Source organism: Cinclus cinclus, chromosome 2, assembly GCF_963662255.1.
Source record: "Cinclus cinclus chromosome 2, bCinCin1.1, whole genome shotgun sequence".
In the NCBI taxonomy this organism is placed as follows: Eukaryota; Metazoa; Chordata; class Aves; order Passeriformes; family Cinclidae; genus Cinclus; species Cinclus cinclus.
Window position 1 is genome coordinate 78703981 of NC_085047.1, and position 27955 is coordinate 78731935.

General features: G+C 37.4%; 2 protein-coding genes across 2 annotated transcripts in view; one reads left to right on the plus strand and one right to left on the minus strand.

The window, feature by feature from the left end:
- The window catches only part of UBAC2 (UBA domain containing 2), an 85617-nt gene that overhangs the window by 31723 nt on the left and 25939 nt on the right, over positions 1-27955 (plus strand). The window contains exons 5-6 of the mRNA XM_062487817.1: positions 22834-22957; positions 24815-24862. Coding sequence (XP_062343801.1) covers positions 22834-22957; positions 24815-24862 — 172 coding nt within the window. The remainder of the gene's footprint in view (positions 1-22833; positions 22958-24814; positions 24863-27955) is intronic.
- LOC134057818 (G-protein coupled receptor 183-like) lies at positions 7952-17076 on the minus strand. The gene is made up of 2 exons (XM_062514864.1): positions 16682-17076; positions 7952-9053 (listed from the first exon to the last, which is right to left on the minus strand). The coding sequence occupies exons 1-2, from the start codon at positions 16720-16722 to the stop codon at positions 7952-7954; spliced, it is 1143 nt and encodes a 380-aa protein (XP_062370848.1). The 5' UTR covers positions 16723-17076.

Here is a 27955-nt window from a genome sequence, read left to right on the forward strand (position 1 = left end):
CATATACTTAATTTTAAGTGTGCATTGACTGCTCATTGGGTAATTATGTATTGACTGTGCATACAGTGATTAATTATGCTATTGATGAGGTGCATCTTGATTAAGTAGTGATCATGTAGTATGCATGATACAGAGGCCTGCACCTCAGCTAGTAGTTATGTGGGTCACTGCCTCTTCACAAAATAGTCATTCAGTGCTGTCTGCTACAGTAGATAAATCATTATTTATAAGGTTATTTCTGCAACTGCCAACATTTTGGTTTAAAATACAGTTGATTTTATGTTTTCTTATCAATTGAAGAAGTATTGTTGTTCTAAGCAAAGGTCACTTAACTAAAATATTTTTTTCTTAATAGTTCTGAGGTGCTCTGCAATTCTTGGTGTGTCTTGCTGGTACACCCTGACATTCTTCCCAGGCCAGTGCTGTCAGCATCCTGTGTATGGAGGAATCCCGCTGCAAGCAGTTGTGTCGTATCATCAGACAGAATGGACTATAAGTCATAGTTCTTAGTTGCTTTTTGACACATTTACAAAGTTGAGTAACACTGTGAAAAGAGAGTAGCAAAACCTTTTTCTCTTCATGGATCTGTGGCCAGTGAGGCACACTTGTTTCCTGTTTTTGGGACTAGAAAGGGGCACTTTGTGAAAGAGGATTAGAATCAGATTTCTGAGAAATTTTTTTTGTGTTTGTGTGTTGTGAAGACATTATCTGGACTATATGAAAATGAGACTTCATCTGTAGTTAATATATGCTATGGTGTTAACTCTTTATTGATGTCTGTTCCAAAAATCTTTTTTGTGGGGCATTTTAAAATTACAGATCCAATCACTAATCACTTAATTTCAGCAGGAATTTGCAAGCTGCAGCACAAGAAGTGCTGCAAGGGGACTGTGATGGCAGTCGTGTTTGGCTGCTTGAATAGAGGCACTGAGCTGTACAGATAAGTGCCTCCACAACACCAGCCACCACACTATTAGGAAGGCAGGGCTGTAGCCAGAGAAAATCATTTTTCCAAGTTCAGCTTCCTCATGCAGTGGAGGAAATGCAGAGAGATCTTTTATGGAGGCAGAAAAGCCAGTTCAGATATGAGGAGGCATTTCCCTGACCCTGGGCTCTCTCTACATCTGCAGTGATCCTAGCTGGTTGCTCTCAGCCATGAGCTTGCCCTCTAGGTTTGCCAGCTGTGTGCAGCTCTCCCTGTGCCCTTGGGTATGACCAAGGGTCTGGGATGTGGGTGCTGGCTGAACAGCTGAAATGGTGCAGGAGAACAGCAAGGAGGGGCTGAGGTGCCCTGGCTGTACCTAGAATTGTGAACTGCTCATCTTGCAGTCACCCCTGGTCTTTGTGGTCATTAGTTTTGGTGCTGGCATCTGAGTATGTTAGTTTTGGAGCTTCTCTTCTAGCTTTTGGCTTAAAAGGATTTAAAGTGCAAACACCTTTGCTTAGTGAAATTAATACAATGTAATCTATTATGTCAGTAATTTCAGATTACTTTATTGTCCTGGTAGCTACTCCTTGCCCATTTAAAATAGTTGGTTTGCCCCCATCTAAGTGAATGAAGTAAGCTTCTGGTGGGTGTTTAGGCTGTTTTGAATAGCTGGCATTGAGAATACACTGTATTAATTTTTTAAAAGACAAAAAAAATTAACCCAGAGTTGTCTTTATAGTCTGATAACTTGTGAGGAATCTTCAGTTGTCATTTTTTATCAAAAATGCCTCACACATGCAGCTGGCTGGGGACCTTGGTCTCTCCCTGTCCCCCTGGGGCAATGATCTGTCATTGTTACTTCTAGTTAGAGTTGCTGTTAACTTTCCATACTTCAGAGTTGTGATACTAAGATATCTAAATACTTAGTGTCTTAGTATCAGTAGCTGCAAGTAAAACACTCTCTGGCTGCACTTCAGGCTGGTCAGTTGAGAATTATCAGTCTTCAGCATCTCTATATTTAAAGTAGGCTGTCTTGGAGTTAAACTAACCACAATTTCCATTTGAAATTGCTACAGGAAGGATGAAACTGCTAAGCTTAGCTGATTAGAGGGAGGAACACAGCTCTCCTTTTCCATAGTATAAGACACTGCATAGTTTTCTAGAGGGGATAGGATAACCACAATGTTGCTGCCTTCCAACAGGTGCAAAACATTCTTTTTTAGTTTAGCCCTTTGCACAACATCTGCCACAACTGAGGAAAACAAAAGAGGAAGAAATTCATACTTTTGCAGTGAGGAAAAATGAATGCAGTTTTGTTAAAAGAAATCCATGCCATGTCTTGACCTTTCTTTTGTTTTAGGAGGATGCTAATGACAGCATTTTTATAAGAGCCAAGTAGACAACAAGACCAGAAGATTTTAAAGTTATGTATTTGTTGGTTTTACTGCATTGAGTTTCATGTTGCTTTCCTGTCTGACTTGGACCAATTTGCTAGTCATAAAAGAATGCAGGTAGAAAGGAGCCACTGGGGATTATGTTGCCCAGGCCTGGAAGTACCAGTTTCATCAGGGCTGTGTCAAATCAAGTTTGGACTATCTCTAAGGACATATTTCAAGGGTTTTCTGTGCAACCATTCCTAATGTCTAACTAACCTCATGATGAAAAAAGTTCCTTAATGTTTAATTGTTCCTTGATGCAACTTTTGCCTGTTACTGGGTGTTACCATCTTTTCTGTATCCCTCCCCATTAGGCAGTTGCAGATAACAGTGACATCTCTCAGTTTGAGCCATCTCACTTCTCTCTGGCTCTCCTCTGGTAACATGTGCTGCAAGCCCCTTCCATATTTTTGGTGGCGGTCTTTTGGGCTTGTTCCAGTATGCCAAGTATCCTTCTTGTACTGGGAAACCCAAAACTTTGTGCAGAATTCCAGGCATGATCTCACATGTACTGAATGGAGGGGAAAGATAATTTTTGGACACAGTTTTGAGCACAAGCACATTTGGCTATGAGGTCACACTATTTGCTCCTCTTTAACTTGTCCACCAGGAGCCCAGACATTTTGCCAGTTTGCTTTCTCACCTGGTAATGCCCAGCCTCCACTGTTGTGTGGGGTTATTCTAGCTCAGTTCTGCATTTGGCTTGCTGAACTTCATGAGTTTCATGTGAGTCCATTTTTCCAACTCATTGAGGTCCAGTTCTTCCTTATTTAGTGCCTTGGAGCAAGGTTATCCAAATTTGTAAGTCATGTGGCAAGATCCTAGTTTAGAGAACCTTTATGCTAATATGTTAGGAAAAGTAGATCAGTATGCTGTTGATCTCATGTGTACAGAGATACCCTGTTCTCTTCTGACACACAGCTCAAACACAGCTGGATTCCTATTCTTTATTTATACTTCCCTTCTTTCCTTTAGAGTTTGAATGAAGTGGTGAACAGCTTTTATCTGACTGTTCACAGGAGAAGAGACAAGATGACTTGAAGGAGGGGGATTTGATGCAGGTCTGTAAAATTACAAGTACTGTGGGCAGGGTAAATAGGGAGTCACTGTGTTCACTCATTTTTGGTACAAGAATCAAGGGGCTTCGGATGAAACTAACAGGTGTCACAAGTGAACAAAAATGGCTCCACAGTTGCTCTGTGCAACTTCTTGCTGCGAAACGCTGTGCAGTCACAGACATTTTATTTGAGTTCAAAAAGGGACCAAACAGGCTGATGGAAGAAAACTTTGATGAGGGCTGTCATGTGCAAAGATGAGACATCTGCCTCAGGAAATCCAAAGTTAGACATTGCAGGAAGCCAAGGGAGTATTCTGAGCAGTAAAAATTGAGGAAATATATCTTAGCATTTACTACACAAACAGTAATTCCGAATTTTCTTCAGAGAAGGCTTGCAGCTTGGCAGAGCTTTCTGTATTTATTTTGTACCATAGTCTTAGTCTTCAGGCTGCAGATTAGCCAAGACTATATTAGGAAATATTGCACTCGAATGAATTTCTTGTTTTTCAAGTAATTCGTGTGTCTGTTGACACACTGGCTCTGTATTGAGCCAGCACAGTGGGATACTGCTGAATACAAACCTTAGTTTATCTTCAGTTGTTCCCCTGCTCTGTACCACAGATGTGGTGATAGAAGAGAACAGAGTGTGTCACTGCTTTTCAGTTCCTCCAAAAGTGGTCATATAAGGCAAACCTTTTCTTCTCTTTCTCTTCAGCTGCATGCTATTTATTTTTCCTATGTTGCAGGCTGTCTCATCATTTCATTAAAAATACAAGCTTTTAAATTTCAAAACACTGTTAGTCTTAAATGGATATCTGTTAAAGAGCTTAAAGCCTTCCTTTTTTTTTCACACTAATGAGTTTGCTGATTTAAGAGGAGTCACTAACCACTTTCAAGAACTGTGTTATTTGTGGTGGCATGTTTACAACTTCAGACAATTGCTGTCACTGTCTTTTGCTAGATGACCATGCTGCTTACAGGTTCCTCATCTATATAGCTTTCAGAGCCACAGACCACACAGTCAGACAGTATTTCCCCTGGGAAATACCTGTTCTCTTCTGCTTGGACTGTAAACCACAGGAGAGACTGCCTTCTTTATCACCAAGTTGCAGTTAGTCTTCAATACCTTAAAGTCCAAGGCAGCTGAGAGCACTTGGACTATTGCTGTTTAGTTTTGTGTTCTCAGTGAAAGAAAAGATGAAGCTACTAGGTGCTCTTCTGCTGGAAGTTTCAGGAGTTTTCACACGGTGCACCTTTACTTGGTCATGTGTTTGACAGTAGATGTCCATCCAGCTTTGTTTTCTGGACTTGGACAGAGACAGCCAAAATGTAATTTGGCCACCATCATAATTTTTACTTCTTATATGCTCTGTCGCATTCCCTACCAGGTAAGACTTGAGAGAGATATCAGCAGTGGATAGGCAGTGTTAGTACTAGAGCTGGGACTCCACATAGTTGGAGTCCTCATAGCAACCACTTAGCCTGACAGTCCAAAGTGTAGAGAGAAAAGATATTCTTGTTGCTTTTTCAAGAACATGCGTTTCAAGATCCTGACTAGACTTCACCCTCCAAATAGAGACACAGTTTTTCTGAAACTCTCCAGTCAGATCCTCACAATGAGCAAGCCATTTGAACCTACTGCTGCTTGTCAGCTGCTTTATTTGTATGTGAGAAGCATGAAAGAGTTCCAGGTCTATGTGAGCATTTACCAGCCTTTCACACAGAAAGGAACATTGCTTAGAATGTAAGAAAAGCCTCCCTCAAAGAAAAAGCTTATTTTTTATTGCAAAGCTCACTCTACTTTGAGCTGCAAGTTGGAGAAGGGCATCATAGAGAAAACCAGTTGTTTGAGAACAGCTGTAACTTTTCACTCTCACTGTTCTCATTTGGTCCCATACAGCAGGTTGTTAGCATCTCTCTGGTGATGGCTGCCAGCCCCACACCACAGTTTGTACAGAGAACAGGACAGATGCTTTCTAAATGTTTGCTTCAGTGCAGTGTCCCAAGCCAAGTGAATCCCCCACTGCTGCTTTTGGCAGATGACAGAAAAGAGTCTCCTCATTGACACAAGTGTGCTTGAGCTGTGAGTGCATCCTGACAAGGAGTGAAGAGGAGCAGTGGCATCAGCTGCCACAGATATGAATTGTCATTGTTCATCTGTATCTTTGTGCTTTTAGGACTTTTGTCAGGAAACTAAGCTTAGCTTTTAAAGGTTTTTATTTTATTGGTATCTTCAGCATTTGAGAAACATTTAAATAATGAGAAAAAAGTAGATTTTTTCAAACCTGTATCTAACTGGACTCATGCTAGAACAGTATTTTGATGTAAAGTTAGCTGTTTGGGAATGCTGATGTGATTTAGAAACAAAATCCAATACTGAAAATAACAGAATTGCTATTGTGAGAAAATGGGGATAGCGGAAGATGTTCAGTAGAAGTCTTCACTTTGTTTCCACTTAGAAGAGTGTAGTTACCTGCAGTATGTGGTGTTTTAATACATATTTGTGTTATATTTTACAGGCAAATATAAAAAAGGCTTGTCTTTAAGATTTTATAGTCACAGTTAGATGAAGTACATACTAAAAACCCAAAAAAGCCTAGACATTAATAGAATAAAATAAGCTTGTACTAGTGAGATGTTAACAATACATGTATTTTATTTCTATGACTTCTAGGTATTCATGAGTTGATCTGTCTGTGATTTCTCTGGTTACCATTTGCTTATTTCAATAGGAACGCATTCTTAAATAGTATTTTTAAATGGTTTATTTAAAAAGCTGACAAGAGCAGAACCTCCAGAACATACGGAATTAAGTAGAACTTCTCCTGATAAAAGTTATTCTTCTTACACTGCTTTTCTTAAGCTGTATAGTGTCTTTTAGAAGTAGAAAAGAGAGAATTAGTATTTTGGAATTAGAAACTCAATTTTGGCAGTCTAAGTGGTATGAAATATATGTGGTATCTTTGCCATGAAAAAGTAATTGTTAATTTAATGATTCTGTGCTGCTCTTCAGGTACGACCCTTCCCTGTTTACAGGTAGGCAGAGGTCAACATGTGAGGAAGGAAGGAATTGCTAAGATGACAAATGTAATACGTTTGTTTGACTTCCAGTACAACCTCAATGTCAGAGAGATACAGCTAAAATAAATAACATCTGTTCTGACATCTGGCATAGCTTTTACTGATGATTATCAGGCAGTCTTTAATTTTCCATCACAGCCTTCTAGTTGAGCTATCAAGTTGTGTTGGCCAGTGAAGGCGTAAGACAGAACACTAAAGAAAAGATAGAGGGGCCAAGAATAAAGTAGGGAAGGAAACTGAAACGTGACGGAAGGGCACATCAGCAGGAACTGAGGGCTTACATCCTGGATTCTCAGCTGGTATTGAGCTGATTCCAGCAGGATGTCCTTTAGTCATTTGGTCTATTTCCTGAGCCAATTTCAGCATGCCTAAAGGGATACCAGATACCCTATAAAGGCATGATGGGAAAACTTGTTCTTTCCCAGCCAATACTGCTGTTCTCATTTATTGATCTCTCACTAAAACAATGCTTAAAGAGAGGTAGCCATCTCACACCATCAGAATTAATCCATTAATTTACTTTCTGGTGGTCTCAACTATGAACATTTATTCAGGTTTCTAAAGGGTTTTTTTTGTGTCCATGTCTGACTTCAGCAGAAGTTCTGAAGAACACTGTATCACTGTTCTTTTAACTGAAATGGTGCGGTTTTTCACATTACAGTCTCTTGCTTCAATTTGTGTTTATAAATAATATATATACAACAGGAGTAGAGAGACACTTTTTACAATACACACTAGAAAGGAAGGTGATCCTTTGGGAGAAGGAGTAAAGCTATAATACACCTTGTGAAGATGAGTGATTTAACATACAGGAGATATTCAGTGTTGGGGAGACCCAAACAGTTAATTAGCTTTTCATGTGTTGTATTTGACAATGTTTTCTACGTCAATTGTCTAATGAGATGAGACATTTGTGCTTCAAATATTTTAAAATGTGGTTTCACCTCCAAAGAGCCATAAACTAAGTACTTATTGTAGTCAAATGAGCAAAGTTGTATCCATTTTATCTCAAAATTTTTCCTCTGTTTGTGTGGCTGGGCCAACAAAACCATTGCTGTAATTGGAGTTCAGCTAGAGGCCTTGAAATTTTCAGATGTTCTGGTTGTAGTTGGTCTGAATTGTAAGATGTATTTGTGCTCAGTCCAAACTGTGATTTGACTTTGCTTGAGTTAGTAACATCCAGGTATATGTATGTACAACATGGAATCTGAGCATTCGCAATGGTGCACATTGCCTGAAAAAAATAAGAGATCAGTCAAAAGGATACAACAAGATTGTACTGCTGAATTTTCCTGCTGTCCTGTGGCAAATATTTTTCAGTCCATCACTCCTTGATTCCATGACATCCTGAGAAACAGAATTTTGCTTAAGCTGCTGTAGGGAGCACTAAGAGTTTTTACTATAGACCCTGGATTTTCAGTCTTGGTCCACTCTCTTGTACTACAGGCTTTATTTTTCAGGTAGCTTTCCATTGGAAGATTTAGCAAGTACCGTCATTTGCGTTTCTCCTGCATCACGTGAGCTTTCTTCATGATGTGACCTGGCAGCACTTGAAATTGATACACTCACTTGTCGCCTCAGTATTTTCAGTACAGTTCTCTTGTATCCTTTGCATGCAAAGAAATAGATGAAAGGATCTAGGCAGCAGTTAAAATTCATCAGAAATACAGTATAATGGAGTGACTTCTGGAAGATTTTCTTTTCAGTGCACAAGGGTTCTTGCTGAAGTTTCTTAATCATGTGTTGTATGATTGCAACATGATAAGGCGTAAAGCAGATGATGAACACTATAATTACAAATATGATTGTATTGATGGCTTTTTTGTTTATCCCTGATTTTTCAGTCAGTGGATTTTCCTTGGCTGTTTGAAAAAGTTTGCAGCTGATTTGAGAGTAGCAAAATAGAATAATCCCCAGGGGAATAAGGTACCCTATTAAACAGGCAGCAAGAAGTATGAATGGTAGATGTTCTATTTTCTCAAAGTTTGGGTATTCCATACATGTAGTCCTTTCATTTTCTTTGTGTGACATGGATTGTATAAGTAATGGGAAAGTTTGACTAAATACAAGAAACCAGACAAAGACACAAATGCCCTTGGCATATTTAATCCTTCTGATCTTGTATCGGAAGGGGTGGACGACAGCGAAGAACCTGTCAATGCTCAGGCACGTCATGAAGTTTACACCTGCGTAGGTGTTGATGTAGAACAAGAGCGCGGTGATTCGGCACAGCGCTTCTCCAAATGGCCAGTGAAATCCCAGGGCATAGTAGGCTATCCTGGTTGGCAAGGCAATGCAGAACAGCAGATCGGAGAAGACAAGATTTGTTGAATAGAGGGTAGTGGAGTTGATCTTCTTTCTGTTTTTAAAAATGACGGTGAGGGCGATGGTGTTTCCAAGCACCCCAAGAATCAAGATGGAGCCGTAGAAGACAGACAGTAATATCCGTGCTGTGTCTTTGTGCTCGTATAAGTCACAGATGGATGTGTTGGTCTCAGAGGCTGTGAAAGAGTCCATTTCTGCAACTGTTATTGCAGGAAGCTCAGTAGACCTAACATGAGGAAAAAAAAAAAAAAAACACCAAAAGGGAACATTTTGTAAGAAATGTAGATAAACTGCTTCTACATAACAATGGATGGCTTCTATTGCAAAATAAGGCTGAAAAAATGAAATGAAACTGCATTGCGGTGAAATACTTTTCAAGACTCTATCTGAAAACAAACAGATGCCTTCTTTTGACTTTTTTGTTTTGATCCCAACTGCTTCTCTAATAAAGAAAATCAGATGGGGTAATGTAATAAACAGTGATGTAATATGTTTGGAAAGTGAAGCCTATAGATGCTCAGGAGGTGGGAGACTGTTTAAAGCAACCTGAGGGGTAAAAACGAGTCTGAAGAAACCACATGATAAAACATCAAATTAAGTTCCTAAGGATCAGACAAGCAGACAAAATGTTTTAAATGTGTTTTATTTAATTTTAAGGGAATTTTTGTTCCTAGCAATTCACATTGTGATACTTGTTTAGAGAAACTTTTTCTTCTCAGCCTTTTTGCCGTATTGACATTATAATAACATCATAGATTCATTTAGGTTGGAAAAGACCTTTAAGATCATAGATTCCTACCATAATAACTTGTTTAATTCTAGTTTTAAGAATTGGCTTTTGCTGTTACGTACATAAATTCCTAAGACTACTACTTGAATGACTCTTTAGTGACTCTGCTAAAGAGAGATAGTGCAGGTGAACTATTTTATACTTTGTCAATTTAGTAGAATTTAGAAATTTTTTCATCTGTACAGTCATAAGTAGTATAGAAGAGTTGCAAAGTGGCAGTGATTTGTAGGGCTTAAAAATATTTTTAAATGATCTAGCAGTATCTCAGAAATTGAAAGAATCCTATTCTGTTGATACTGCTCGCAGTGCAGACATTTCCTAGGTTTGCTGATAACCAGCAGTTGTATGATGTAAGCATGAAACTCAGAAAGGATGGGGCATCTCATGTTGCTTCTCAAGCAGGTGCTCTACAAAAGGGTGCCTCTTAGAGGCACCATTTATGAACTTATACAGCAATCAAAACAAGATCGCTTCTGTTTTAACAAAGAATACTGCCTGAAGATAAAAGCTGTTGCAATTGGAATTTTCTGTCTTGTACCTTTAATTAGCATGTCTATATTATTTCTGAGGATTTGTCATTCAACACACAATATTTACAACCACTTGTAGCCTGTCGCACTTGCAAAAAGTCTTTCTGGGAAATGCCTCTCAGTTTCAAAGGATTTAAACTACATGTTTTAGAAAGCATTAATTATCCTTTTATTAACTTGTGAAAGCATTAAAAGGTCAGTATTTTCTTTCATGATTTGAGGAGATTGTCCTGCTTGTTTCAGGGTGTTCACAGTTAATGGTTCTGTGTAAATGGTAAACCTGCAGACAGTAGATGATGTACATTAAAATATGTAAATTGATTACATTACATGTTTAAGGAAGAAATTTGACTTCCAGGTAGTACATTAAGTCTGTGTTTGCTGCATTCCATAGACAGGTGGGTGATTTCTGACTGATAGAGGTACAATGTTCTGATTGTTAGATATTTGTGAAGTAAGTGCTATCTGTCAAGAGCTGGGAGTAGTGCATTCAGGATTGTATATCAGATCTGAAGTGGGAATTCTGTGGCTCGAATAAAGGAACTACTCTGGTAAATAACAACTCCAACTGAAGTGCAGATTTTAAAATGTCAGTAATTTGATATTAGTTAATTCTGCGTTGTTTGTGCTGTCTTGGTGTTACTTTGTTTGGTGATTGATTAATGCAGTCATTATTACCCTGAGGATAGTTCTGATATGATTTTCTCCCATCTTTTCCCTTGTAGAAGTGTTTAGGATGGCTTTTGTTTTACCTAAGTGTAACAGGTTGCTTTTTGCATAAAATGGTGTGGGTTTGTGTAGGCACTTATATGAGTCAGTGAGGTATTTTTTGCTTCTCATAGTTTAGTGCTTCTAATTCTTGTTCACACTCCCAGCATCACATCTATCTTCTATTAAGCTCTTTCTTGAAATTTAGGCAGAATATGTCTGTCAATGTATTCAGGAAAGGATAATCTAAGATTTGTGATAAACAGTTCAACTGCAACTAGCTACAGCATTGTAAATGCATAATTTTATTTTTGCTTTGAAGTTATAGTAGTTTTGGTTCAAAAATAATGCACATAATTGTCCCCTCTGTTCATATGTCTTTCTATAAACATTTGTAAAATGTAGAATATCTGTTATACAAACACTTTGAACTGTAGTTTAGGAAAAAAAAAAACATATATTCAGTAAAATATATAGTTTTTTACATCAAGAGTAGAATTTCATAAATTGCATATTACCTATTTTGTGCTGTGAGGTTGGATCTTTAGTGTAATAAATTAATCTACAACTTGTTGTTCAGAATAGGATGTTCATCCTCACATGTAACTGTGGCTATATTGATAAGGAGTCCTAGCTGAGAGAGTGTTTGTGTCTATCCATGGTGGATAGACATGGATATATACTGGCAGTTCTGTGGCCACAAATGGATGAGGTGAAAGCTGGAGGAGCACAGCTCATGGATCTTCCAGGGCAGTGTGCAGTCAGCCAATCTGTTCTCCTTGGCAAGCTCTTCTGCCTGCTGTGGGAGTCAGCCCTAGGGGGAAAAAGTATTCTTTTTGATCCTCTGTTATCCCCAAAATATTTTGACTGTTAATGTAGGGAACACATCTTGCAATACTGTAGATGAATATTAGTGTTTTCTCTACCTGTAGGTATGTATGGGCATTTTTGAGAGTCACCAGGGTGTTTAGGGGCTACAATACCTGAATATATTTCTTACAAAAAAAAAAGAAAAGAGAGAGAGAGAAAGATTTTATCTCATTTGTGGCCCAAACAGATGGTAAAGTTTATACCATGCACCCTAATGTACATCACCCAAGCTGTGGTAATTTCTTTGTGCTTCTGAACTCTTGATTGTTCTTGGATGAACTCCATTCACCTCAGCAGGTATTTCACATTTTTCTTGGCAATCTTGGAAAGGGCTTAATTAAAAATAATATTTTCTTCCTGAAAGGTGTCTTGACTATTAAGTAAGATAAGGTATTTTTGAAAAAAACCTATTTCTTCTGTCAGGTTGCTGTTTACTTGGCAGCAATCCTGAGTGATCCACTTATTATACATACAGCATACGACATCCTCTACAGAATGTATCTAAAAAAAAAGTATTTTGAATACATATTGTGAGTTTTGCATTATTGGAGAATAAATGGAGAATGTTACATCCTTATTGCTGCAGTCCTCAGACTAGCTGGACATGACTGTTTTAATGGGCTGTGTGCCTGAATAACTCATGAGAATGGGGCCATTTACTGTCCAAAATCCAGACGTACCAATGAATTTACCCTCTAGAGTCAATACTAAAACTTTTGCTCTTCTAGATTGTTGGATTAAAGACCCTTGCAGTGGCTTTCCAGGTTTATTAATGATACTGCATTGCAGTATAAACTTGGAAGAAAGATAATATATTTTCCTTGCCAGTTAAGAAAATTTACGAAGCACTACCAGAGGTTTTTGGCTTAGAGTTACATGCCAAAATGTTAAGGTACAAAGTATTGAAAATTCCTTTCTGTATATCTGTATTGAAAATAAGATTGTTCAGGTTTTCACATTTTCTGAGTCTATAAACACTCAGTGACACAGACCACTTACTTACTTATTTTAGTCTTCTATATAGTTCAGATTATATTATTTTAGCTATTGTGTATGGATTCTGGTAACTTTTCATTTAAAGCATAGTTTCTAAGATGCTGTTTGTCTTGGAGAACTGAAGAGAAAGCAAATTACCCGTTTGTACTCTAGTCTTTAGTCAGTCAACCTTCCTGTTTGAAAAATGTGTGTGTCTCTTATTTAAATGTCTCTAAAATCAATTTGCAATTGCTGTTTTCATTGAGTCTCTTTACCTTTACACAATCTCATGGTTTGGGCAATTCAAGGTAACCTTCTCAAATATTTCACCACAAGGTGAAATAATCCTGTCTGTTCTAACCCCAGACGTGTTCCACACAGGACATGGGGTTCCAGATCCCTCTTGGTATCCCTGGAGGCAAACTCAACACTACATCCCTGCCTTTTCTGCTCAGTGGATTATGTATGCAAGATAGAGTTCTGTAGCACTGCGATGAGAGTTTGTGCAGTTCACTGTGATCCAGGAGTATTTCTCTGATTCACTCTGCCATAGGATATCTCCAGTGTAAGGGCATGACCACTGCTCTCTGCTTTGACCTGTGAGGACCTTATGCCTGGGAGAGTTTAAAATTTATTTTCCTCTTATATACTATGCCCAGGCTTGCAACCAGTGCAGGTTGTTCTGTAATGTTCTTTCCCTTGCCATTTTCAAGGCTTAGCACTATGGTTGCTTTCTGGCCAGCGAATTTCTTTAGTCAGTTAACTTATGAGATTTGTTAGCTAGGCAGCTGCTAGTCTTATATTCTGTGCTTCTTGATGTTTCACAGCAATAGCGTCCATCTGGGGAAAAAAATTGCAGCACAATGGCAAGCTGCTTACAAAATCTAGCATGTCCGAAATCTGTGCAGGTGTCTTTCTAAACCAATATTGTAATCTCATCAAAGAAGGAAAAATCGCTCGTGTAGGAGATTCGTGTTGTGTGAAAACATTTGACTGGCATTAGTAATTTGTTTTATGTTTATACATTTGTTTTGTGCTTAATCCCCACAGCAAAAGGTGTTTGATAAGTAATCTGGAAGTATTGTCTAATCCAAAGATCTGCCTCATAGACATGTTCATGTATGAGGAGCTTTGTATGTAGTATCATGATATTACATACATTTAAGCGTTAAGAAGCATAGACCTAAAGTGTGAGCCAGCAATTGCAGTGTTACACCTTAGATTACATCCGTTGGGATTGTGTGCAGGCAGTGGTACAAAGCTCTCTATGTATGCTAAATGAAATTTCTTGTTCTCATCCCCTGCTTTTGCTGAGGAGTACCATCTGTCTTTTCAGCAGAACAGGGGACATGTAGAAGGCTTATACTGTGTATTGTAATCTAACATGTGATTTCTCTGTCTTTCTTCATAATTTTCATTCTTTGAAGATAAATCCCTGGATTTAATGATACTAATCATATTCTTGGAAAGGCACAGCAGTTCATTAGAAAGATCTCTCCTGGCTCTATACAGAGTATAGTTTGATCACTACGAGACGAACAATATTTCTTAAATCATGTTGGGAATTAATGTTGTTTTTCTATGCATAAAGAGTATAAATCATTTTAAAAGGAATGGTCAGAATTGTCTCTTTCCTGCAAGATTCACTGATCTTACAGTCCTCTATAGGCATAATCTGTGCAGGTTTTACATTGTTTTAAAACAGTTGAAGATGGGAAATATGCAGTGCTGTGTTTTTGTAGGTTTAATTTTTTCCTTAATCTCAAAATATTTTTTTCTGTTGACCAGTCATTTTTACTGCTTATATTTTACCATACAGATGATCTTTATTGTAGAGTGCTTCCTCTGAGAAAAAGGCTTGATTCAGCTAAATATGTTAAAAAGTGTGTGTGCTAAGTTGCATAGTAGAACCCTTTGTTAAAATAGAAAGAACATATACCTAGGGTGCATAATATGGTGTGTGGACTGGCAGCTGGGGACTGTGTGTAATAACAGCTGAGGTGAGAGACAGGCATGTCCTTAAGCTTCCTCTTTCTAACACTGTAACACTCATACTCTTCTAGTGCTTTTTGGTAATTTTTTTCATAAGCCGTTGAGTTTTGTGTTCTAAATGCCGGTGAGTCAGCCTAATGACCTGAAGATTGAGTCCTCAGGTCAAAACCCACAGCTAATTTTGATGAGAGTTTCCAGGCTACTGCTTTTATCCCTCTTTGGTATAGGTCCAAATTTGTTGGTGTAGTAAACCCAAATTTGTAACACATACATCAGAGAATCCCAACTATGTATTTCATTAATTAAATTATCATAACAGTGGCTATAAAGAATTAGAATATTCTTTTGCTGCTTAACAGAATATACAAGTGCACAAGAATGTAGGATCTTTACAGTCCTGCTTTTGTCTGTTACTATATATTTTGCATGGCAGTTGTTGTATGACAGTTACATTTGGTGCTAAAAATAATAGAAACTGCTGTAAGAGAGATGGAAATAAAAGAAGTTGAGTTGAAGAGCTGCATGATTAATTAAAGAAAAAATGGAAGTCATTTGAAGTGTACCCCCTGCTCTTATCTGTTGGGTCTCTCTTAAGGACCATGGTCTGTTCTACAAGAAGTGTAAGAGCTATCTAACAGATAATCTCTGTCAAAAACACATGCTAACGTGAAGAGCTGTGCTGATGCTAAGATGATTAACTTCCCTTCAGTTTATTGCTTAAGTATACTAAATGTAATAAGGAGAAAGCCTAAAACTAGAGCAAATAAGCAAAATAAAAGTGTGAGCCACTGCAAATTACATTCTTCCTAGCAGAAGAAAAGAGTAGTCAAATGAGGATTTGTATTTTAGTACTAGAAAACATGCACACCTTTTTGAGTTTGGTAGTTTTTTCTGAGTTATATGAAACCTGTACAGTATTTAATGTTAGGGTTTGCAGCTTCAGATTACAGCTTCTATATTAAGTTTGTTATTCTCTATACATGCTCCTGAGTATTTTGACAAGAAAGGAATGAGATTTGAGCTCTTAAAGACTAATTGCCAGGTAAATTTTCTATCCCCTTGTCTCTTCAGGAGCAGCCATGAAATTGTAAGACAGATCTCTTGTATTCTGTGTTCAAAGGCACAGAACATGTTCTGTCTTATTTTTTAAGATAAATGATAGTTGAGTTATTGTCTGTTGAACAGTCTGTCTTGTTTTGCCAGTATAATAGGAAAAAAGTATCCTTTTAAATTGGGAAGGTGTTTAAAAATCATACCACTTGTAATATTTCTTCAGCTTTGTGGCACAAAGATCAGTAATAAGAAGAAAGATGTTTGGTCATAGTAATTCAGAAGAAGAAAGCCTTCTAAAAACTTTGAAAGAAATGTGCACTAGAAGTTAAAAGAGGAATTAGCTCATAAAGCTTTGAATTCTTAAAATGGTCTGTTGCAATATTCAGACATGAGAAGAGTGAGGAGTTTTCAAGCTGATAATAAAGGCTGTTTTCATAGACAAGGAACACATATAATAGGAGCAAGCTATGCATTCACAACCACAGTGTGGATTTGTTTTAAGGCTCTCTCTTACTATTATTCTGTGAGGTTCAGTGGCTTTAGAATTTCAGTGCTTTCCTTACTACTTCTGCAGTAGCTATTTCTGTATTAGTATAGTTTAAATTATCATTGCTAAAAATTGTCTAAGTTAAGGCAGTATGAAATGTTTCCCTGTGATTGTCAGAAGGCTGTACTATAAGAAAGGAGTTGGAATTACTTATTGATGCTGTAGATCAACAGATTCTTTAATTGGAGACTAACTAGCAGCATATTAATATGAGAATATAAAATATCAGAGAATTTCTTCCATGGGCCTTTCCCATACAGACATCATTTATCCTTACTACCACATGAAAATATCCAGTATAATGTGAAAAGGGAAATATTTCTGGAATTGTTTGCTGTTGCTCAGTGGCAAAGGAAAAAAGTAAAATGTTAGTTCTTTTCTGTACTTACATCTCTGTAGCTTCTTGGCTCCTCTGAGAAGTTAAGGGCATTAACAGGACGGCTTGACTGTGGAGGTTTATTCTTGCACATTGTTCTCAAGAGTGGTTACGTGAGTCTTTTGTGGGAGGGGGGTAGGGTTTTTCAAGTGCTTAAAAAAAAAAAAAAGGCAACCCTGATTGTATGCCGGTCTTGATTTGCTGCCTACTGTTTTATGGGATGTGAAAGCATCTATTTTTACATCTATTTTCCTTTTGCAATTAGTCTACTCAAAGAGAGTAATTAGAAACAACACTTCCACCTCCCCCCCCCTGAAGTTATGCACTACTGACTTTGGCAGAAGGGAATTTACCCAGAGGTTTACTTGACTAATTGCTGACCAACCCTCTCATATGTGTAAAACTTTATTTATATACCATCTGCATTTTAAAATACCTTAATTTCCAGCAAAAAGCTGTGTAATCAGTACGTGCTTTAGAACAAGTTCTTACTGATGAGATCTGATGCAGCATGAGGAAACCTCAAAACTGAGACATACCGAGATGCAGTGTTAAACCAGATGTCTCAAATGCCTGTGGACATTCCCAGCAGGGTTTTAGTACTGTAATGATGAGGATTTACAGAAATGCCTTTCAAAAATACGCGAGGGAGTTAAAGAACTCTGGGACTTTGAGAAATTAGTAAGAATGTCTGCCTTTGTAAGCTGTTTATTACATTTTAAGCAATAATTATAATGTAAATACATGAAGGATAAAAAGCTTCTAAAACACAAATCTGATTCCCCTAAAATAATATTGACAAGAATGAGTGGCTAGGGAGTAGGAAAGGCATGTGATGTCAGTGAGTTAACCCATTTGTACCTGAAATATATTTGTTTCTGGGTGAAGAACTTTTAATGTAAGAGTTAAATTGTGTGTTTGTTACGAGGGTTTTGGAGATCAGAGATACATGGGAACTCCTTTTGTTTGCTGTTAGAGGCTGAGGTTAAGAGTTACCTGGGATTTTCCCCAAAAACTGATACTGATCATTTATGACTGCAAAGGACTATTTCATGATCTCATTTAGTGGCATGATTGTAAACAACCAACAAGGCCTGATAAGGCTATTTTTGGCAGGTCCAACCCATGCAGAGTGTAGGATGCCTCTTTGGCAATGTTAGAGCTGTGTTCACAGTACAGGTGTTAGCTGACATTGTGGGGCGAAGGTGTGTAGAGGGATAGGATCTCTAACAGGTCTGTCTTATCAGAAAGCCTCAAGTAAATGCAGATCTAATGGCAAAGTTTTTTGGTATTGTAGGAAATGCTTTTGCTACAGCAGAACATGGAGCCTTGTGAGCTACTTTTGTACTTACTTGTAACATTTGGTTGACACTGTACACTGATTTTTCTCTGTTGAACTCCCACTGTACACATGACTTGATTCTTCTTGGATACCAAAGAGCTGAAGGGCTCTGTCTAGGACTTTCAGCTCCTCAGTCTTAATGGAGCATTCACCTTCTAACACTACATTCAGAAATTCTTTGGGAGAACTTACCAGTCTTATTCTGGATTTTTTCCTTACTTGCTTCTGAATAATTTTTTAATTATTCAGCTTCATCAGAGGGTAAAATTGCTTTAAATGAGGTAATGAGAATTCAGGACTGTTTAAAGGGAAATTGCACAGGGAACTTGCTCATATGTACGCAAAATAATACCGCAGTGTGGTTCCCTGTCCAGCAGCTAAAGTATGCTGTAGAAATGGGAAATTTTGAGATAGCAGACATGGCTTTGCTCAAGGGCTGACATTAGTACCCCACCTTCTTACTAAAGGAAATACTTGTTTTAGAATTGTGTTACCAACAACACCAGTATGTGTTTCATGCTTTGATCTGATAAATTATTGCCTTCCTTTGACTAAGATACCATACTAAGTTGTATCCTTTGAGTCACACTGGTATATTAGCTACCAATCCAGCCTAGCATGATGTGATTCTAATTGCTTGAGCTAAATAGTACAGGTTGCATTCTTTCGCTGTTTATCCTTCTAGCTGTTTGTTTTGTGTTCTGATACAGCTGCTGTTGGTCTCATATCTGTTTGACTGTTCCAGGATTTGAACATGTAAATTAAAAAATTGCTGTGTGATGTCAGAAGGTGTTTATGTTTACCATATATGTGCAGACGTACACTTGTGTTTACCATATATGTGCAAACACTGTTCAGCTTTTGGCAGGCAAGGTGAGTAACATGGAATGCAGGAGGTTACAAAATATATTGTTGGATAGTCTTGGCATTAAAAACTAAAACTTGCTTTGGGATAGGTGTATGACTTCTGCCTTCATGAGGGGATTGTAAAGTGTTGGTTAGATGGTTAGTCTCAAATTTTAATGAACTGTGAGTTGCACAGATTCTGCAGAGATATCCATGGACAGGAGGAACCTTCTTTTCACCTCCAGATGCATTTTTAAATTTTTCTCTGCATTCTTGCTGCTTTCCTGTGAAATATTAGCTAGTGTTAGCTAGTGAGTATGGAGTAACAAAGCCTAATGTTTTTGTTGCTATTGAGAGACCTCAGGCAATGGGGTGTCCCGCTCATGTGTACTGAAAGGGTTGGGTGCAGTAGGTGGCTCCTTTTTCAGTCCAGGGCTAAGGCAAGTAGAGGAACAGAACCGTCAAAGGTGGTCACATTCCAGAGTTACTTAATTTTAAGGAATGTTATTGTGAATATTTAGCATGTTCAGAATAAAGGGTGGCACTTTAAGTGTAATATGGCAATGCTTGGACTGACTGTAGGAACACAGGTCACTGAAATAACCTAATAAAATTACTTGAATTGTAAGTGCACTGTTTGCGTGCTTGTACTATCTGCAGCTGTTTTTTATAAGTGATATTTTTAGCCCCCCCAAAAATACATGGTTGTGAATTTGTCTATTTAATGTTTTTTTTTAAGAACTTAAATGAAGAAAAACACAGCGCCGCAATTAGTAAGTGCAGTGAGTAATTCTGAATAAAATAGGTTATTTCTGCAAACTTAATCCCACAAAACTTTTATTGACAACAGCAAGTATTTTTGCAGAAGCTACATTTATTTAGCTATCTAACACTTTGTTCATGCAATTTAGAGCCATTTTCCCTCTGTTTTGTGCATATATTTGCTAGTGCTAATGTTTTATTTTAATCTGCATTTAATACTCACTGTTTTAGACTTTCAGTAGTGCATTTCTCTTTTAAGATGTACCCGCCTCAGTGTTTTCTTCTCTAACAGTAATTTTTCCATCTCTGATTTATTTTTTACAAGGATATTGTTTCTATATGTTTTTTTTTTTTTTTCCAATCTCATTAATTCATATGATGTAGAATGTTCCCATCTGGTCACTGTGTTTCTTTTTCACTTCAAATGTTGAAATTTAAGATGCTCTTCAAAATGAGGATTTAATTACTGTAAAGGCAGCTACTACAGCACATCAGACATAGTATCCATGTGGAATGTTCAAACTCCAGAATTCAGTTTTCAGGTTTTAGAGTTTTCTGGTTTGTTGGAAAATTTCATTTTCTAACTCACATGACTAAAATTAACTTCCTAAATATGAAGTGGGCAAAAACTCAGTTCAGAGTCAGAATATTGACTGCTCCCTCCAATTTGATTTCACTCACTTGCTTGTTGGGACTGCACTCTGTCCCATCATCCAGGTTGTTTAATAAAGACAATAAATAGTGTTCATCCCAGTATGGATTCCTGAGGGAAGCTGCTAGTAAGTGGTTGCCATTAATGTTGGTGCTGTTGATCAGAACCCTTTGAGTCCAGCAGTGCAGCCAGATTCCCTCAAATCTGCTTGTACAGTACATATCTTCTCTGTTTTTCTTTAAGGGCTGAAGAGGAAACCAACTCAAAGACCATCCTAAAGTCAGAGTGTACAACATTTGCCATCTTCCCCTTCCTTATCCACAGCACCAGAGTCACTCTTGGTAAATCCATATGGGACATTAGCAGCTGCCTTGTCCATCATGGAGCTGGCAATGGCTTCTAGGAGCTTTGCTCTGTAACTTTCCCAAGGATAGAGGTGATGCTTGTAGCTACCTGCATCGTCTTCTTGCCCTCCTTGAAGATGGATGTGACATTTACAATTACCCAGTCATGAGGAACCTGCCCTAATAAGCAAGATGGTTCAGTGATGTAGCTTTGGCACCTCCCTCAGAACCCTGGGGTACAGCCTATCTGGTCCTTTTGCCTCCTGTATGATCAGTTGTGCTCAAGAGCCTCCAAAATGTCTTCCTTTGTAGCAGGTGTTGCTCCAGTCCTACAGGAGGCTCAGGGACCTGCCAGGCCCGAGGACAAAACTAACCAGTGAAAACTGACCCAAAAAAAGACATTGAGTGCCCTGGCTTTTTTTCTTGTACTTTTTCACTGGGTTCTTTTTCTCACCAGTGGGTCCACATTTTCCTTAAACATCCTTTTGTTGTACTTTACTGTGCCAGCTGTAGTTTAGTACTATTATGTGGATAACTTCCCTGACAGACCTGCTGTAGATAAGCAGCATCCCCATATAGATATTCTGAAAAAAAAGGCATAAGTAAACTACTGAAAATACTGAAGGCAACAAAAAATATTAAGGGAAAAATTCAAAGTACAAAATTAAAAAGATATATAAGGAAATCTGAATGAATTTTCACATTGTAGAGTTGCCTGTACAAATGAGTTTCACACAACATTTTGAAGGGCACCAGTTTGGACATTTCAAAAAAATATACCTGAGTGGATATTTGGGTAAAACCTATTTATATTAGATGCAAACTCTGTCTAAAAACAAACACTGATGCCTTTACATACCTCTGTAGTGCCTATGAACTTACTGTTTTAGGAGAAAAGGCTCATCACTAAGTTTCCTCCAGCTCTTCCAGGTTGCTGGATACTGAGCAGTGTCAGACACTGGAATTTGAATTAAGCTCATCGCTGCTCTGGACTGGGATGGTGCTTTCTGTGGTCTCCATTGACATAAATGATGAATACTAACATTTAGGGAACCTTTTAGTGTTCTCTAATCTCTTTTTAAAATGCAGTTTCAGTCTTGGGAAATTCCTTTTTGTACTTTCCCATCTTATGATTGAGTGCACTCTTGCATGTGAAATCTCTGTGTCTGAGTTACAGTTTATCACAGGATCAATAAAACCTGAAAAGCATGCCACAACTGTAGTATTCTCTCCATCAATTTGGTCAGTTTACAAAGAAATAATTTAAAATTACTTTTTTAAGAAGAGAAAATATATTTCTTTCTTTGCTTTTCTTCTGCCTTCATTTATAAAACCTGATTTTTTTCAGTGAATATTGTCTACAAAGGAATAATTCCAGATGGAGAATAATTTTTGTATGTTGTTTTCTTTTAGCATTTTGACTCTTACAACTTAAATAATTTAAGTTTATTTCAGGAACATGTTGTGTATGTTTATACAGGTGTATTTTGTTTGTGTAAAAAGGATTAGATGCAAAACTGAGTGTCTGAATGAAATACACTAGTTCATGTTCACAAGATCAGTCTAGGCATCTGGTCACTGTAAAAAGTGCTTGAAGTCTTAGATTCTATGAACCTCCTTCCAGTGATGGTTTAAAATCTTAAAAAGCATCTTGTGTTGTGATTAAGATGAGGACCCTAGAGGAAGTTTCATTTCTAGGGCCATGAGAGTCACTGACAAAGGGAAGTTAAATCAAACCGTCAGTATTCCCATCTTAGATACTGTATTCTATTGGCAATCCTCTAACACCTTAAGTCTGGGTAAGTACCAGGAGCTTGGCTTCATAAGTGAAGTGGTTTTCTTAATCTTTTAGGAAAGGTAAAACCCTTACCATTTGTCCATTTGAATCATATTTTGTTCTGATGCAGATTACTGCTGTTGTTGGGTATGCTGTGCCTTATGGAAAGAATCTGCTGTTAGATTAAATATGTTGCCTTCTCTCCTGCTTCCAGTCCTAAACATTTGGAAATAAAATACTTTTTGTTGCTTGTTCTTATTTGCTAATGAAACTATTACCTAGAATGCCACAAGTTATCTAGTGTTGGTTCCCAAGAAAGACCTTTGTTTTCAAGGTGGTGTAACATTTTAATTGTTATGTACTTAAAATTAACTCCTTTGATTGTTTGACACTACTGTTGCTAGTATCATTCTTATAACCATCTGTATCTTGCCTTTTGCAGCTTGGGTCCTGTGTTTGCGCTGTTTGTTCCATTTTATTCCTCCATTCCAAGAGTGCAGGTGACACAAGTGTTGGGCCACTTCTCTATCACAAACAAGTCTCTGGTCTACATACTGGGTTTACAGGTATGGTATGTACTTGCTTGTTCATCTTTAGTATTTCTGTTTGTCTATGAATTTTGATGCTTCCATGTGCATGATTCAGCATACATTTAGCTAGTAACAATCCCATCAGCTAAAACATAGAGAAACGTGTGTTTCTAGTGTGCTGAAGTGGTGAGCAAGTGATCTGTTCTTACCTTTTCTACATGGAGAAATATAACAGACAATTCCACTGTTATTTTTTTGGGTTGGTAAAATGAATTAGACTAAAAGAGATTAAAATGGAATCTGATATTTAGTGTATATATCTTTCACCTTTCTAGTTTGCTTATATTCTAGAATTTGCTTGTTTTTTTCCCTTGCCTATTAGAGTTCAAACAAAGCTGTAGAATACAGTATTATTTATGGTAAGACTGTTAGTAAATAATCAAGGTTTTGGCAGAATTTCACTTTTATATAAATTACTCTTATTTGTGTATCATGTATTACCATGTGAGAAGTAATTTAAAATAGCATAACACAGAGCACAGCAACATCATGTAGTATTCTGTGAAGTATGACTGGGAAAATATTTTGGTATAGAAAGCCAGTAATTATTCAAAAAAACAATTTAAAAAAAAACCCAAAACCCAGTAGCCTAGAAATTAATGGGCACTTGTGTCACAACCTGAATTATGAAATAGGACAGGTGCAAATTTATGAAAATTAGGCTCACTTCTGTATATTCTAGGGGTTCAAAAGTAGCTCTGGCATTAGCAATGGGGAAAACACCATAGTTACGTGAAATGGGGTAAAGAGTATTTTAGAACAAGTAGTCTATTTCAGAATATTGACTTGTACTCCACCTGAAAATTTCATTCATCCTCTTTCCTGTTCAGCCTTTGGTTTCCTTCACTTTCTGCTTCAGCACCCTATTTTCTTGATCTTTCTGAAATCTTGTTTCCTCTCTTCTGAACCCATCCATTCCACTATTATTGCAGTCTTTGGGAAAGCCATGGTATCGTGTGGCCTGTTTTCCATCGTGGCTTTTGCCTTTTGCTTTCGTATACACAGCACCTCCAGTGTAGATCAGTGCTGTCACTGACCCCCACATCTCTGTGGGATCTCTCCCTGCTGAGCACTCACAGTTGCTGCCATCACACAGAGGCTGAGGGAAGCTTCATTTGCCTTCTCCTTTGTAAATTCTGCCCTTGTCTCAAGTCACTCTTTCCGTGGTCAGAACTCTAGAGGGAAGGTGTTCTCATGATTCAGTCAGCATCATGCAGAAACATTTTAGTAACCATTTTCAGTCCATTTTTCCAGTTGGTAATAACCTTCTCCAGGTGATTAGTCACATGCTTTGCTATAAATGGTGGGATGCCATGTTGGCTTATCAGGATTTAAAAAAAAAAATTGCTCCAACTTATTTCTGTGCTTTCATGTCAGCAAATATGTCATGGGGTAAGAACTTTATTTCTTTAATTTTGAGGCTCATGCTTAGTCTGTCTGTGACTGCATGTCTGAGAGCTTCACTTGGAGTGCCTGCCTGCTTAGAACTCTTCTCCTATTGCTGCTGAGTCATTTCCTTTGCTTCAGTCTGTCTTTCAGACCTGTTTTTCTGGTGCAGCCTATAACTGACATCCTGTTCTACTTAGTAAGCTATATGAAAATAAAATGTATTGTTCTGTAGAAGGAGAACAATTGTTGGATCCCTGTGTTTTTTCCACTTGCTGCTTCTGGAGTACTTTTTTGTAATGTTAAACTGAATTTTAACAGAGGTCAAAAGTCTGACATCTTGCATTGTCGTGATGAGTGGACAACCTATATCAAATTGCAGCTTAGTGGTTCATATAGCAACAACTTTGCAAAATAAAAATTTAATACCCTGCTTTTGTCTTCCAGCTCTTAACCTCTGGCTCCTACATCTGGATTTTAGCCTTAAGTGGATTGGTAAGTCTTACTGTTATAAAAATCATGTGTTGCATAAAACACTGTTGTGTATTTTATCAGCACAGTATATTTGGACTGAAAAAGAACAGAAATTACTAAGTAACATTTTCTGTTGGTAACTAGAAAGTTTTCCTCTTCCACTTCCAAATATGTAAAGCACTGACTAGTGGGTGATAAAGTGACAGGCGACAAAAGTGCTGGTTAATGCAGGGTGCCACTATTCCCTGCATAAGATTAATTTTGTTGCCATGGATATATCTGTACACCCACAACTGTAAATGAGATTATTGAGGAAATGGTAGAAAAGTGTATCCCGGGTTGGAGTTTGTTTTTTCAGTTTATAGCAAGCCTCAAGCTTTGATTCACAGGTTTTAATAACTTTGCTGTGAGGGTTTTTCATGCTTTGCTAGTCTCCTAGGAGAACTGTAATATAGCTGTTTCTCACAATGACAAAAGCAGTAAGAGCACAAAATCACGTTTGTCACATCAGTCAGATAAAGGAGGTGTGATCTTTCGTTTTCCTTTCTGACTCTTGGTACTAAGGTACTTAGTGCTGAAACAGATTGTGCTAAATCTTTCAGATTGTTAGATACTAATAAGCTCCTTTCAAAATTTTACACACTTAGAAATTAGGAGCTCAGACTGATTTCTTGTCCCAGAAGATTGTAACCTTTTTCAACAGTGGGAGTGCCACTACTTCCAAGGGAGCCATTATTAAGTCAATGGAGTCTCAAGAACTCAGATTATGCTCTTGCTATATAGAACCTACTAATTCAAATTTGGGTTGAGCTCAGAGGGAAATGCTGCTCAGTGGTTTGGTTTCTCACCATTTGCATTGACTGTTGCAAAATATTCCGTGCGTTTCTAGGATAACTAATAACAGGAGTGATGGAGCAGCAAATAGTGATGTCTGTTCGTGATTTGATCTTGCTATAAATATCGATGAAAGCAGTGCAGCTAACAAACCAGATTCTGTCTCCTCTGGAAATCAGCCCAAGCCTCTGTGCCCACTAAAGGATCTGTGACTTCCTCCAAATGCACTACCCTTCCTGTTACTCTGCTGGCTCTTTTAATAGCCCTTCCTTTCAAACAGGTGTTCATTAGAGAGGGAAGGAAAGGAAAGAAATGGAAAGGCATTTTAACTCCCTCTTTCCTGATGACAGAAGCTCTATGTATACTTGATTATACAGATATATAAGGAGTAGATATTTTGTTTAATAATACATTATGCAGTTCTTATTTTAATTCCCTCTTAATATAAACTTTTATTCTTCTATATAATGAAACTTGCTCAACTTTCTTAGTACTCTTTTTTATAAATCAGCTTTTATTTTTAATTTCAGGTTGACAATATATTTTACTTGGGTATAAATATATAGAATTAAATTGAGTTACCTGTGCATCACAGGAAGGCTAAAGAATCTTTGCAAGTTTTCATATTACTTCAGTCAGCATGAATTAAGTCATTGTCATTGATAATGTGTTTTCAGTCTGAGTTTCTTTTTAGTCTCAATTTCTCTCAAGCAGAGAGCTGCACTCCACCACTTTGTAATAAGTTCTGGAATTTGAAAATAAATTCATGTTAGGTTTTTCAGGCATTTTTTATTTTTGCATAGCATATCTGCCATGCTTCTGTGATTAAGAGTTTTTTTTCTCCTCTGTTAGAAATTATAATTTGGCATCTTTTGAGAAAACTTGAATAAAGTTTCACAGTGTATTAAATAATCTGAAGAAGGATATGCAACACTATAAAGGTGCCTTTTAGCACTACAAGTGTAGTTGGTTGATAACATGTATATGTACAATTATAGGAGTAAATAGATTGTCAAATTAATGTTAAGTCATTCTGACAACCTATGTTATGTAATTCTTACTGCTCTTGATATTTTTCTAACTTACTACCTTAGCCTTTGTGGACTCAAATTTTCAGGTATTTGTACAAAAAGGATGAGTAAATGCATAAACAACAAATAGGTGTGATATTTAGTCACTAGTTCATTGCCCGGTAGACACTTCACTGTATTTTTAGCACTGAAGATCACTTAGACACTCATATTGAGTGTATTATTATGCTGTTCTGTAATTTAGCTTTTGTTGCACTTCTGCTTATGTGGAATATTAAGATGGATGGTGCTGGCACAATTTCTGAGTTGTTGTCAGTTTCCACTTTGTCTTCACTGTGTTCCTGGTTTAGGTTTATTTAAATTCTCGCAGTCTATATTTGAACATGACTAAATGGGATCTGACTTTCCAGTTGTGTCCTTGCAAGTATCATTAGACTTTCTGGTGAATTCTAAGCAGGGTATAGAGGTACTGGGAACTGTACTGCCTTGAGTTTTTGTTTTTAGTGGTTTTGAGTGATGCAAACATTACATATGTGTGTATGAGTGTATGTGTGCAGGTAGGCGTTGATGTAATGTGCCTGGTAATAGGGAATTTTTGGCAATTTGTAGTTTTGATGGTGAATTTTTCTCAGGTGCAGAAATTACAGCTCATGTTTTGTTACTGGAATAAAAAAGGTCTGTCTTTGTGATTAAGGTGTATCTTGCTAGATCTAATTTTGAATCAGCACAGGAATACAGTCTTAAAGGCAGTTTCTGTACACTTCACATGAAACTGGACAATCAGTTACTGTACTTTTGGTTTGTCAGTTGCTGGTATGTTGTATAAAACATGTTGTTTAAATACATGATGCTTTAAATGCATGATACAGGAAGAGAATTTAAGAGGTAGACTGTAAAGAAATTCACAAATCTGATGTAATCAGTAATCTGTAATCTTCTTATGATTGATAAGACTAATATAGTTTCTTGTGATTTATTTTGTCAGGAATATATGATGCCTGGCACATACAAACCTAGACTTGTTTCTTATCACAGAAGCATTTTGGGGTTTGTGTCATAAAATTAGGAAACATATTAGAGGTGTCCAGAATTCTTTCAGTAATTGTTTACAGAAGTGCTTCCGTGTAGTGAATATCACACAGTTTAGTGAAGGCTTGAAACAGTTTCTTCATTTATTTTTCTTTAAAATAGTCAAAACACCTTAGGAAGTGGTATTCATGTTTCATTGAATGTATACATCTCTCCCCTT

What these genes read in the sequence shown, in the direction of transcription:
- LOC134057818 (XM_062514864.1), bottom strand. Translation starts at nt 16,722, where the DNA reads ATGCCCTTAACTTCTCAGAGGAGCCAAGAAGCTACAGAGAT. An exon ending in AGCCAAGAAGCTACAGAGAT is followed by an intron (nt 9,054 to 16,681) that starts GTAAGTACAGAA and finishes TCCTCATGTTAG; the next exon opens with GTCTACTGAGCTTCCTGCAA.